At 34.7% G+C, this 12153-nt stretch overlaps 3 protein-coding genes across 5 annotated transcripts in view; 2 read left to right on the top strand and 1 right to left on the bottom strand.

The window, feature by feature from the left end:
- LOC138189641 (myrosinase 1) overlaps nucleotides 1-12153 on the bottom strand; it is a 90844-nt gene that overhangs the window by 43209 nt on the left and 35482 nt on the right. Inside the window, exon 10 of one of the 3 annotated variants that reach the window (XR_011176088.1) lies at nucleotides 11463-12040. The exons of the other annotated variants lie outside the window; for them this stretch is intronic. The gene's annotated coding sequence lies outside the window, so the exon portion shown is untranslated. Of the gene's footprint in view, nucleotides 1-11462; nucleotides 12041-12153 lie in introns of those variants that run through there. 3 annotated transcript variants of the gene reach the window in all.
- On the top strand, nucleotides 434-4999 carry LOC138189638 (UDP-glycosyltransferase UGT5-like). The gene is made up of 5 exons (XM_069131716.1): nucleotides 434-966; nucleotides 1548-1915; nucleotides 2273-2492; nucleotides 2581-2800; nucleotides 3222-4999. Exons 1-5 carry the CDS (start codon nucleotides 486-488, stop codon nucleotides 3508-3510), a joined length of 1578 nt encoding a protein of 525 aa, XP_068987817.1. The 5' UTR covers nucleotides 434-485; the 3' UTR covers nucleotides 3511-4999.
- Nucleotides 6397-11033, top strand: LOC138189640 (UDP-glycosyltransferase UGT5-like). The gene is made up of 5 exons (XM_069131719.1): nucleotides 6397-7068; nucleotides 8845-9212; nucleotides 9568-9787; nucleotides 9876-10095; nucleotides 10636-11033. The coding sequence occupies exons 1-5, from the start codon at nucleotides 6588-6590 to the stop codon at nucleotides 10922-10924; spliced, it is 1578 nt and encodes a 525-aa protein (XP_068987820.1). The 5' UTR covers nucleotides 6397-6587; the 3' UTR covers nucleotides 10925-11033.

Here is a 12153-nt window from a genome sequence, read left to right as displayed (position 1 = left end):
GTAACAAGTGATTTCTGTCACTTTCACTTGATCGATGAAGTGCTTTTTATCATACTTTTGGAAATAGCCGTGAGTATATCAGTATTATCGATTGTAAACAATTATTTACAAATCCTTGAATTCTGTTTCCTATTGATTTGTACAAACACATATATAATATACTAGATGAATATAGCATAAAAGCCCGCCATTTAATAATCACTCTAAGATCTATATGATATGCTTTACATAATGCAGTAAGATATAGATGTCAAAACAACAAATCCATTCCGCAAACATACGTTGTCATTACTCATAATAACAGTTAACTGTACTAGCGATATGAGGCTGTAATTCAGCGATGACGGGTACCATTTTAAAATTATAATGTATACCGATATCCTATCATTATTACATAGATTATGTAAAATGACGATAACTTGGAGGCGTCCCTTTTAGTAGACCCATAACAGCGACCTGCTTCAATTCGTCTAGACACGAGGAATATGAAGCACCACCTGCCTAGTCTGTTGTTCGTTCTGTGCGTCTTGTACATCGCGGAGCAGTCGGAATGTTACAAGATTCTAGCCATCGTTCCGACACCATCTTACAGTCATCAAATACCGTACCGACGATTATGGCTGGAACTACACAAACGAGGTCACGAAGTTGTGCTAGTCACGGCGGATCCTATACCAAATATCAAATCACCGAATTTTACGCAAATCGATATTAGCCAATCTTACGGATCCATAAGGAGTTTAGATTTTGTTCAAATGCGATTTGAGGGAAAACGCTGGTTGCATATTGTGGAAGAAGAAATGTTGAATATAGTCGAGGTTTTTGCGGAAACGGTGCTCAATTCTACAGAACTGCGCAAGCTGTATGCTGCAGATAGCAACGCAACGTTCGATGTCTATTTGACGGAATTCCTCTTCGCGCCCGCCACTTACGCTTTCGCACATCGATTCAATGTTCCTATAATAGGTACGCCTTTAACAATCATTTTGGTATTTATTAGTTTCGTTACCTTTATTTCGTTTTGTAAATTACGAATATATATAGTGTGAAGCACGTGACACGTGCAACCTAATGCTTTTTGACGTAGAATGTTCCGAAGAATCAACATGTGTAAAAAGTCCTCCAAACGACCTTTATATGTCTTGTGACATTTGAAGTAATTAAACAGAAGAGGGATTTCGAATGTGATTCATTTAGAAAATAACATTATGAATCTAAAAAGACGTATATACATATTATTTTATACGAAATATCATATTCTAGAACTAAACATTCAGCATTCTCAAAAATATGGTTACCGAATACACTTTCCACTTTTCCAAGTCATTCTAATCGAACGTATCGTGATTAGATCGCGAACGTCTACGCATTTATTATAAATCTGAAGATGCAAAAACATGAATATACATTTGCATATTACCAAAGTAAACTATTTGTTGGAATATTTAGTATCTCAAAAGAAATTATATTTAAGGTTAATTCTATTGTTAGTTTCTTTTAGATTAATAGATTAAGATCACCTCTAATTACGTTTTACATGACCGTAGGGTTAAGTTCATTAGGGATACTTGCCGTTAACGAACACGCTCTTGGTGGATTGGTTCTCCCTTCTCACGAGTACACGTGGGAAATGGAAGACAACACGGGTACGAATTTACCGTTCTTGAAGAGACTGCGCAATTTCGTCAACATGTGGCGTAGCTTATATTACGTTTACCACGAGATATTTCCTCAGCAACAGAAATTGGCAGAAAAATATTTTGGGCCTCTGCCACCAATGCTAGACGTATTGAAGAACGTTAGCATGCTTTTCATCAATCAGGCCGACGTTATGACACCGGCTCGACCGAAACTTGCCAACGTAATCACGTTTACATCCTCCCACATAGAAAAAATGCCGAAAGCTCTGCCTAAGGTAGGGTTTATACAATAACATAAAATTTATGTATATATTAAATAAGGATTTATCCAGCACAAATACAATTTTATTACTCGTATGTTTAGTAGAATTATAAATTGTATAGGAAGGGTAACAGCAAAACTGTAGTATGTAACGATATGATGAATTGAGTAAGATGCATTAGGTGGCTCTAATTTTTTTTTAATTGTTCAAGTTTTTTACTTGTTAATTAACTCATAAATTTTTCTAAACCGGTATTACAAAACTCATGAATAGTAACAGAACTAACTTCCCCTTAGTTATTATTTTTAATGTATAACCTACTCTTTTACACACACGTGTCTTTCATCAGGATGTTCTATTTTGTCACAGGACTTACAAGCATTTCTGGATGGCGCCACAAATGGATTCATCTACTTTAGCCTTGGTAGTAACGCAAGAAGTGCAAGTTTGCCACTGGAGATCCGACGCATGTTCTGCGATGTGTTCGCCAAGTTACCGTATAGAGTTGTCTGGAAATTCGAGGAGGATCTTCCCGAGAAACCTGATAATATTTATATCGGAAAATGGCTACCACAGCAAACCATTCTCGGTATGATCTTATTCTCAATAAAATATTTATACATCGCAGATACTATTTCTCGATGAAAAATGACCTAACAGATCATATTAACCCACAGCTCATCCGAACATTAAGCTGTTCATTTATCAAGGAGGCCTGCAGAGCAGCGAGGAGACCGTCCACTACGGAGTACCAGTTCTTGGTTTCGCAATTTTGGCAGATCAAGATTATCAACTAGCCAGAATGGAAGCTTTGGGCATTGGAAAATGTTTGGAAATTACAACCCTTAAGAAGGATGAACTTGAAAATTCTATTACAGAGCTTATAACTAACAAAAAGTAAGTATAAACTGACTTCCTGTTATAATTGTGTCATATTTATGAGTTTGACTCTAGAACTACCTAATCTATGAAAATGGCTGATGAGTTATAGAGTATTCGTATTCGTAATCACACGATCCTTTTGAAAAAATTTATTTGGATCCCAACTAATCAGAATTTTTGGAATAAAGCTTCCTGTGTTCTAAAGTATTATTTCTGTAAGTTGATCGAGATTGTAGAATCATTCGAATAACGAAAGGAAAGCAATCAAGTTATTTTCATGTTGAAAAGTATTCAAAATGGAAAAGAAATTAATAGAATGGAATTTTGAAATTCTTTTAGCTACTAGATTATTCTAGTAAATCTTTCAATCATATTGGTCGATGATAATGTACTATGTGATGTGATTTTTGGTTGAATTTATTATGCTTGCTTTCAGATACAAAGAAAGGATACATTACATCCGAAATGTCGTTCAGGATACACCGTACGATCCGGTAGAGAATCTCGCGTGGTGGACAGAGTACGTGATACGAACGAAAGGCGCCCCTCATCTTCACAGTAGTCTAGCTTTTCAGCCTTGGTATCAACGTTGCGATATGGACATTGTAGCGTTCTTAACGATCGCAATTTTCTTGATCGCTTCTACTACCTTTTATTTAATTTCCAAGATTGTTGTCTACATTCATAAGAAAGTCAAATCAACTGAGAAGCAAAAGATAAGTTAGATATTTATTGTACAATTGATCAAAGGGAAGTACTTATAGCACAATTCAGTCCAAGTAACGCAAGCGTTTAGCATCCCATTTCAACGAATGAATTTTATCTAGTTTCGTTAAAGAAATGATCTTCCTGCGTTTTATAATTGATGAGTTACTCTGGTCACAAGACTAACGATTCTGGCACGGAAAAACATTCAAATATAAGAAAGATTTGATTAACATTAAGATCTCATTTATTCATTGTTGATCTCATGATTGAGATTTTTTGTTTATTCTAGAGTCAAGTTTATTCTAAATTGTTATTATCGATTAGGAGAAATTACATTGAAAACATAGGTATGTCGAAGTAAAGTATTGATATGTATAGATATATGTATACATACGTCTGTTGCGTTCCTGATGTTATTTCGTTTGTTTCCTAATTTATTGTTTTTAACTGCAACGCGTCTTCTGTTATCTGGAACGAAAACGAAATACTTTAAACCTTATATTATAAGGGATCGATAAGTATTGCTGGCAAGATGTTGATCATATGATCAAATAGTACTTGTTATTCGCGAATATGTCGCAATTTAGCCAATGAAATCTCCGCATTCTGCTCCATTAAGCGAAGTAAGATGTCGATGATGATTGATATTGTAATTTTAAAAAATCGAAGACGTTATGTAATTATTCGAAGTAAATCGAAGTAAATTTTTAATTGATAAAAAATTATGTAGAAAAAATCGCAAAGCCAAAGATAAATAGAATAATAATTAAAGTACATCTATTTAGGAAAACAATAATCTTTACAAATCCTAATAAATATGATAATTTTTATACCAGCAAGTGATTCTTGCCTTAATTTACCCTATGAGCTAATTATTATGGTAACCCTTTACTTCCTACCAAATACTCAGGCTACTTAACCTTAGAATTATGCTTATCAGACTTTTCATTTAGTAACAAATGATCTTTGCCAAGCACTTTTGTTTACTGGCAAATACTTGCCAGCTTGCCGTTCAGATGGCAAGTAATCTTTGATGTTATATCTCTCTAGCCTGGCATTTCGAACAATTTCTCTTATAATAAGAAAAGATATGTACCTGAAAAGAATTTTGTAGTATTGTTACAAGTACTTAGCAAAGCTTCGAACGATTCATATTCACATGATATCTTCATATTCTATTCATAAAACATTGATAAAGTATCGTTATAAAAAATATAGAAGCAAAATTCTAATCGTTAATTAAAATATTGTTCACATTTAATTTTTGCGTATTAAAATTAATATGAATAGAAATATTCTTAGAAAGAGAAGTGATCCGTTCGGTTATGTTCGGTTATGAGCGTTTATGATAAAAGAGAGCGTACATTAAAGCCTGTTGCATACGAAGTTTTGCATTTGGATTTATAACAACACTATAACAGTAGTCTGCATCGTCAATCTAATAGCGTAAACTGGTAATAGAGTACAACTGTATATTTCTAATAAACTTTCTCATGATGTTTATTATTTGCTGATTCGATCCTTTTATGTAACAAATGATTTCTGTCATTGCCACTTGATCGACAAAATGGTATTAAGTACTAGAATACGAGTGTGTTATATGATTGCAACATAGTGGCGCACAGTTTTATTACATGACATTGTGATAAAGATTCTATACCTGCAATTGATATTTTATCCCGCTATTACATTTGTATCTTATACAAGTATTTTTTATCATGATATTTATCATACTTTCTTGTGTTTCTGAATCGTGTTCTAGGCAGCAAAATGTTTATATTTCTTACTATTCCTTTTGGAAATAGTCATATATACAGGGTGATTGGTAATTGGTGGAACAAGCGGAAAGGGGGTGATTCTACGCGAAAAAAGAAGTCGAACATATAGAATAAAAATTTTTTTTTTAATTTTTTTTTTTAATTTTTCTATCGAGACAACGATCTACAGTGAGATCCGTTATAACGTACCGCACGCGTACCAAGCGAAAATTCAAAGTCGATTTTCTCGAAAACAAAGCCTCAAACGAAAAATTTTTATTCTATATTTTCGACCTCTTTTTTCACGTAGAATCACCCCCTTTCCGCTTGTACCACCAGTTACCAACCACCCTGTATATTCGTATTATCGATTATAAACGATACTTCACAAATTCCTTGACTTCTGCGTTTTATCATTATATACAAACACAAATTTTACAAATGGTTAACCATGCATTAAATTGTTTCAGACATGAAATATTCATAAATATATCGCACAATTTATAATATACTATACAAATATAATGTTAAAATTTAATCTTGAAATTAAGATTAATAAACTGTGGAAGACACAATGTTTGTATTGAAACAATACTATATGATTTTTATTAAACAAAGTTATAGTAAAATACAAGTAAACGTTATGAATGTTGACAGTTGGCTAGTTATTCTCAGACTGACTAAGTGATCCATGGCCCTTGAAAAGATTTTGAATCCCCACTCTCTATGCAGTAATGAGTGTGACCTATGTGGATGCTTTGTGGCGGCACGTGTCACGGAACCTTCCAGCAGCTTCGCGATGCAAAGCGCTATGCCGTCAAAGCGCGACACCGACGTGCCGAATGTTCCGTCCATATCCTTATACTTCTTCCGCCGAATTCTCGGAAGAGCATGCACGCGCTAGCAGCGGCGGTACATCTAACGAACGCACGCTAGTGGGGATAGCGCTGGGCAACGAAGGGAAGAATCCGATCGATCGATCACCTCATCTGTACGCGATTAATATCGTTGTATTCCAACATATAATATACAAATCTGTAAACTGACAATCTCTGTTAAGATCTGTATGATGTCTTTGATACGATATATTAAGATATAGACGCCGAAATAACGTATTTATGCTCCAAACATATATTGTCATTACACGTAGCAATATTTAAAAGTACTAGCGATATGAGACGGTTATTCAGTGATAATGGGTACTATTTAAAAGTCAAAACATATACCGATATCGTATCATCATTACATAGATTATGTAAAATGACGATAACTTGGAGACGACCCTTTTAGTAGACCCATAACAGCGACCTGCTTCAATTCGTCTCGATACGAGGAATATGAAGCACCACCTGCCTAGTCTGTTGTTCGTTCTGTGCGTCTTGTACATCGCGAAGAAGTCGGAATGTTACAAGATTCTAGCTATCGTTCCGACACCATCTTACAGTCATCAAATACCGTACAGACGATTATGGCTGGAACTACACAAACGGGGTCACGAAGTTGTACTAGCCACGGCGAATCCTATACCGAATATCAAATCACCGAATTTTACGCAAATCGATATTAGCCAATCTTACGGAATCATAAAGAACTTAGATTTTGTTCAAATGCGATTTGAGGGAAAACGTTGGCTGGATAATGTGGAAGAAAAAATATTGCCTGTAACCAAAGTTTTTACGGAAATGATGCTCAATTCTACAGAACTGCGGAACCTCTATGCTCCAGAGAGCAACGCAACGTTCGATGTTTACTTGACGGAATTCCTCTGCGCGCCCGCCACTTACGCTTTCGCACACCGATTCAATGTTCCTATAATAGGTATGACTTTAACAATTATATTTATATTTATTAGCTTTGTTACTTCTATTCATACCATCATATAAAATCAGGAATATATAGGCTGAAGCACGTAGCACGTACAATCCAATATCTTTCGACGTAGTATATTCAGCAGAATCGGCATATGTAAAAATTGCACCAAACGTTTTTTATATGTCTCTTACGCATGTTCGTGCAAATGAACTAATCACGTCGAATCAGGTTTCCGAAACCATGCAAGTTCTAACTAGGACATTCTTTATTGAGTTTAAACTGGTTTTGGTTACATGGTAATAACTTTAATAAAAAATCGTGCATTAAGAGTATAACAGAAATAAAGTACAGTACAAAACGAGTATCATTCGAATGATTACGAGCGTTATTGTATGCAACCTACCATTTCAATTAGACTTGGCATATAAACACATAGATTTTCTACGAGGGCATGAGGAACTAGTAATAGAACACGTTGAAAAAACATACCTCTAAACAGTCAAAACCTCAAACACACGTTCGCAATATTAAGCGTTGTCCACCCGAGAGCTGAACGCCAGAGCGACACCGGGACTCCATCGATCTATTCGCAACTGCGACTCATTTTACAAAAGAACCGAAATTTACTAGAAAAGAAATGGCTACAATAGCACCGTGACCTACTCGATGAGTAGGAAGATGATAGAAAAAGGAAGAGAAAGTATTGGGTACATAGAAGCTTGAAATGAAGAAAGAACGAAAGTAAATTTCATTAACTATATGTATAAAGAGTTAATTAGGAACGAATGGTAATAGCATCAATACTTTCCAATGTCAACGACCCAATGTTAGAAACTGTTTAGAAAAATAGAAAATGTTATACGGAAACGAAATACAAAATTTATAAAAGCGATAACACCCATAGAAGAATTGACAGAATGTTTAACATAAATAGAGGACCATAAAATTTCATATACAATATTTATAATTATATATAAAAGAAATAAATGTATAGAATTAAGTCAACTGAGCTAATTCCAAAAAATAAAACCATTTGAATTAATAATTTGATAAATTGAAATAATTAGACTACGTACGTAAGTCTTTTCAGTTATTCTCAAAGTGATAAGGAGGAATATCGATGTTGTGCTCTTGACGTTAAGTGCTTTACTGGATGCATTTCGATAAGAATACATGTAAATGAGGTGGACATATCGATGGCTATTTAATGCAATTCAAACATTATGTTGTTACGAAAGCGACGGTCTTCCACCGTACCCGCCCCATGTTTATAGAAAATCTTATTCGAACTTGTTAACCGTATGAGCCCTTATCCAAAAATTTCTTTAATTACGAACTCAAAATTTAATGGTGAAAAGCAATTTATTTCAATTACGTCAGTTTTAGTGCTTGTAAATGTATGATACAATTTAGTTTGAACGAAAATGAAACTACATGAAAAAATAAAGGATATCTAAATAGGGAAACTACATTATTATTAGCGAATTATTTATTTTTGGGGGCAAATAAATTAGCGTGCAATGAATCAATCAGATTCGTAACAGTTTGGATAGCATAATTTCTTTATTTATATATCTCCTATATTCTAACACATGATTCTCTTTCAATTAAAAATCAAACAAGTCATATATTCTACACATAGTTAAAAAAATTAAAATTATCGTACTTAAAATAAACATCTCTTTATTAATTTTTTATTTAATCATTATAGAAATGTTTAGATAAGCATTGATTAGATTAATAGATTAACATTAACCATCATTACATTTTGCATGACCGTAGGTTTAAGCACATTTGGGTTGATTGCCATTAACGAACACGCTCTTGGTGGATTGGTTCTCCCTTCTCACGAGTACACGTGGGAAATGGAAGACAACACGGGTACGAATTTACCATTCTTGAAGAGACTGCGCAATTTCGTCAACATGTGGCGTAACTTATATCACATTTACCACGAGATCTTTCCTCAGCAACAGAAATTGGCAGAAAAATATTTTGGGCCTCTGCCACCAATGCTAGACGTATTGAAGAACGTTAGCATGCTTTTCATCAATCAGGCCGACGTTATGGTACCGGCTCGACCGAAACTTCCGAACATAATCACGTATACATCCTCCCACATAGAAAAGAAGCTGACTCCCCTGCCTAAGGTGAGGTTTATACAATGATATAAAATGATTTATTTATTTATTAAATATGGATTTATCTGTACAAATATAATTTTATCACTTGTATGTGTAGTAGAATCATAAGGTATAGGAAGGATAATAGCAAAATTGTAGTTTGAGACTGAACGATAACTTGGGTAAATCGCATATGGGGTTCCACTTCTTCCAGAATTATCGATGATTTTTAATTGTTAATTAAGTTATAAATTTTGCTAAATAAGCATTACAAAGGCCTTAAATAATAATACCACTAATTTCTTTTTCGTTATTACTTTTAATGTAACACAATTTTTACACACACGTGTCTTTCGATGGGGATGTTTTTTTTTTGTCACAGAACTTGCAAGCATTCCTGGATGGCGCCACAAATGGGTTCATCTACTTTAGTCTTGGTAGTAACGCAAGAAGTGCAAGTTTACCACTAGAGATCCGACGCGTGTTCTGCGATGTGTTCGCCAAGTTGCCTTACAGAGTTGTCTGGAAATTCGAGGAGGATTTTCCCGGGAAACCTGACAATGTTTACATTGGAAAATGGTTCCCACAACAAACTATTCTCGGTATGATTTTATTCTCTACAAAATATATATACATCGTAGATACTATTCCTCGATGATAAAAGGTCTAACGATTCATACCAATCCGCAGCTCATCCGAACATTAAATTGTTCATTTATCAAGGAGGTCTGCAGAGCAGCGAGGAGACCATCCACTACGGGGTACCAGTTCTTGGTTTCGCGATTTTCGCCGATCAAGATTATCAAGTAGGCAGAATGGAAGCTCTGGGCATTGGAAAACGTTTGGAAATAACAACCCTCAAGAAAGATGAACTTGAAAATACTATTACAGAGCTTATAACTAACAGAAAGTAAGTATAAACTGACTTCCCGTAATTGTGCTATTTTTTTTAACACTAGTACTACCAAGTCTGCATTTATAACGGACGGGTTTCAGAGTATTGGCTTTTTTAACTACATGAGGCATATGGGTCCTACAGGAAAAATTTATTTGTCTTCTATTAAAATGGAGATATACACAGAAATACTGTATGCCTAACTTATTACATCGATTTTCGTAACTACTTTAAAGATAATTATTTCTGCGTGGTATTTAGGCGTTACTCAATTGCCTTTCCGACTGATAAGAATTTTTGGAATATCGTTTTCTGTGTTCTCAAGCATTATTACTATAAGTTGGTCGAGATTGCAGATTTATCTGAATAAAGAAAGGAGAACAATCAAGTCATTTTCTTGTTGAAAAGTATTCAAAATTGAAAAAGAATTAGTGGAATGAAATTTTTAATCCTTTTAACTACTAGATTATTCTGGTAAATCTTTCAATGATATTGGTCGATGACAATGTACTATGTGATGTGATTTTCGGTTGAATTTAGTGTGCTTGTTTTCAGGTACAACGAAAGGATACATTACATCCGAAATGTCATTCAGGATACACCGTACGATCCGGTAGAGAATCTCGCTTGGTGGACAGAGTACGTGATACGAACGAAAGGCGCCCCTCATCTTCGCAGTAGTCTAGCTTTTCAGCCTTGGTATCAACGTTGCGATATGGATATTGTAGTGTTCTTAACGATCGTAATTTTCTTGGTCGCTTCTATTACCTTTCGTTTAATTGCCAAGATTCTCGTCCGCATTCATAAGAAAATCAAATCAACTGAAAAGCAAAAGATAAGCTAAGTATTTATGACGTAATTAATTAAAAAGAGGTACGTATAGTACAATTCAGTCCAAGTGACGCAAGCGTTTAGCATCCCATTTCAACGAATGAATTTTATCTAGTTTCTTTCTTTCAATCAAGGGCGGCTAAGACCCTTCCTAGTCCACCAACCTTCCTTTATTCAATCAGAAGCAATGTATACTGTCCTCACTTCCTGACCAAAAATGTCAAGAACAGATCCGATGGTACCGTGCGCTAGACACACGCATCGCTAGCTTTCCTCCGACACAGCATCGTCACTGTACCTTACTTATTCTACAACGTTAGAATAGTCGATAAGTCATTAACGGGTTGCTCTCCTTAAATCAATCATTTACATAACTTACACATACTCAACAGTGTACCTCATAAGTGTTGGAAAAATAAAGTTTATAACCCTGTTAATCGCAGCGTTATACTATCTTAACCACCCCTATTATCTTAACGGAAATCAGGGTATCGATGAACTCATGGTGTCAATTATTATAATCGTAACGGGAATTTACGACTCCCGTTGACGTGTTTCCTCGCGATTGCGTCTCCCCGCGATTGGTCAAAAATACAAATATAAAAAAAGTTCGATTAACATTGAAATCTCATTTATACATCGTCGATGTCTTGATTGAGATTTTTTGGGGAAGCGTCAAGCTTATTCTATATTATTATCAATGGATGATAACATTGCTTTCCGCTTGGTGAATGAGGCAGCGCAGGGAGAAATTACATTGAAGCCATAGATATGTCAAAGTATGGAGTATCAAAATATCGATATACATAAAAATCGAATGCGTCATGTAGTTATTCGAAATAAATTTTTTATATTATAGTACATCTTTATATTGAGCACATTTTATAGCAAACATTTCTGTTACGCACAAATGTCCTGCACGTTTTATTGTACATGAAATTTTAACAATTATTATGCATTTCTAATAAATATGATAATTTTTATACCAGTAAGTGATTCTTGCCATAATTTACCCTACGATCTAAGTATTATAGTAGCTCTTTACTTCCTACCAAATAATCAGGCTACTTAACCTTAGAATTATGCTTATCAGACTTTTCATTTAGTGACAAATGATCCTTGTCAAGCACTTTTTTTATTGGCAAATACTTGTCAGCTTGCCAACAAAAGGTATGTACCTGAAAAGAATTTCGTAGTATTGTTACAAGTACTTAGCAAATCTTCGAACGACTTGTATTCGCA

This window comes from Bombus flavifrons, chromosome 2, assembly GCF_040668555.2.
Source record: "Bombus flavifrons isolate JBK064 chromosome 2, iyBomFlav1_principal, whole genome shotgun sequence".
Classification (NCBI taxonomy): domain Eukaryota; kingdom Metazoa; phylum Arthropoda; class Insecta; order Hymenoptera; family Apidae; genus Bombus; species Bombus flavifrons.
This window is presented reverse-complemented; position numbering and strand designations above follow the sequence as displayed.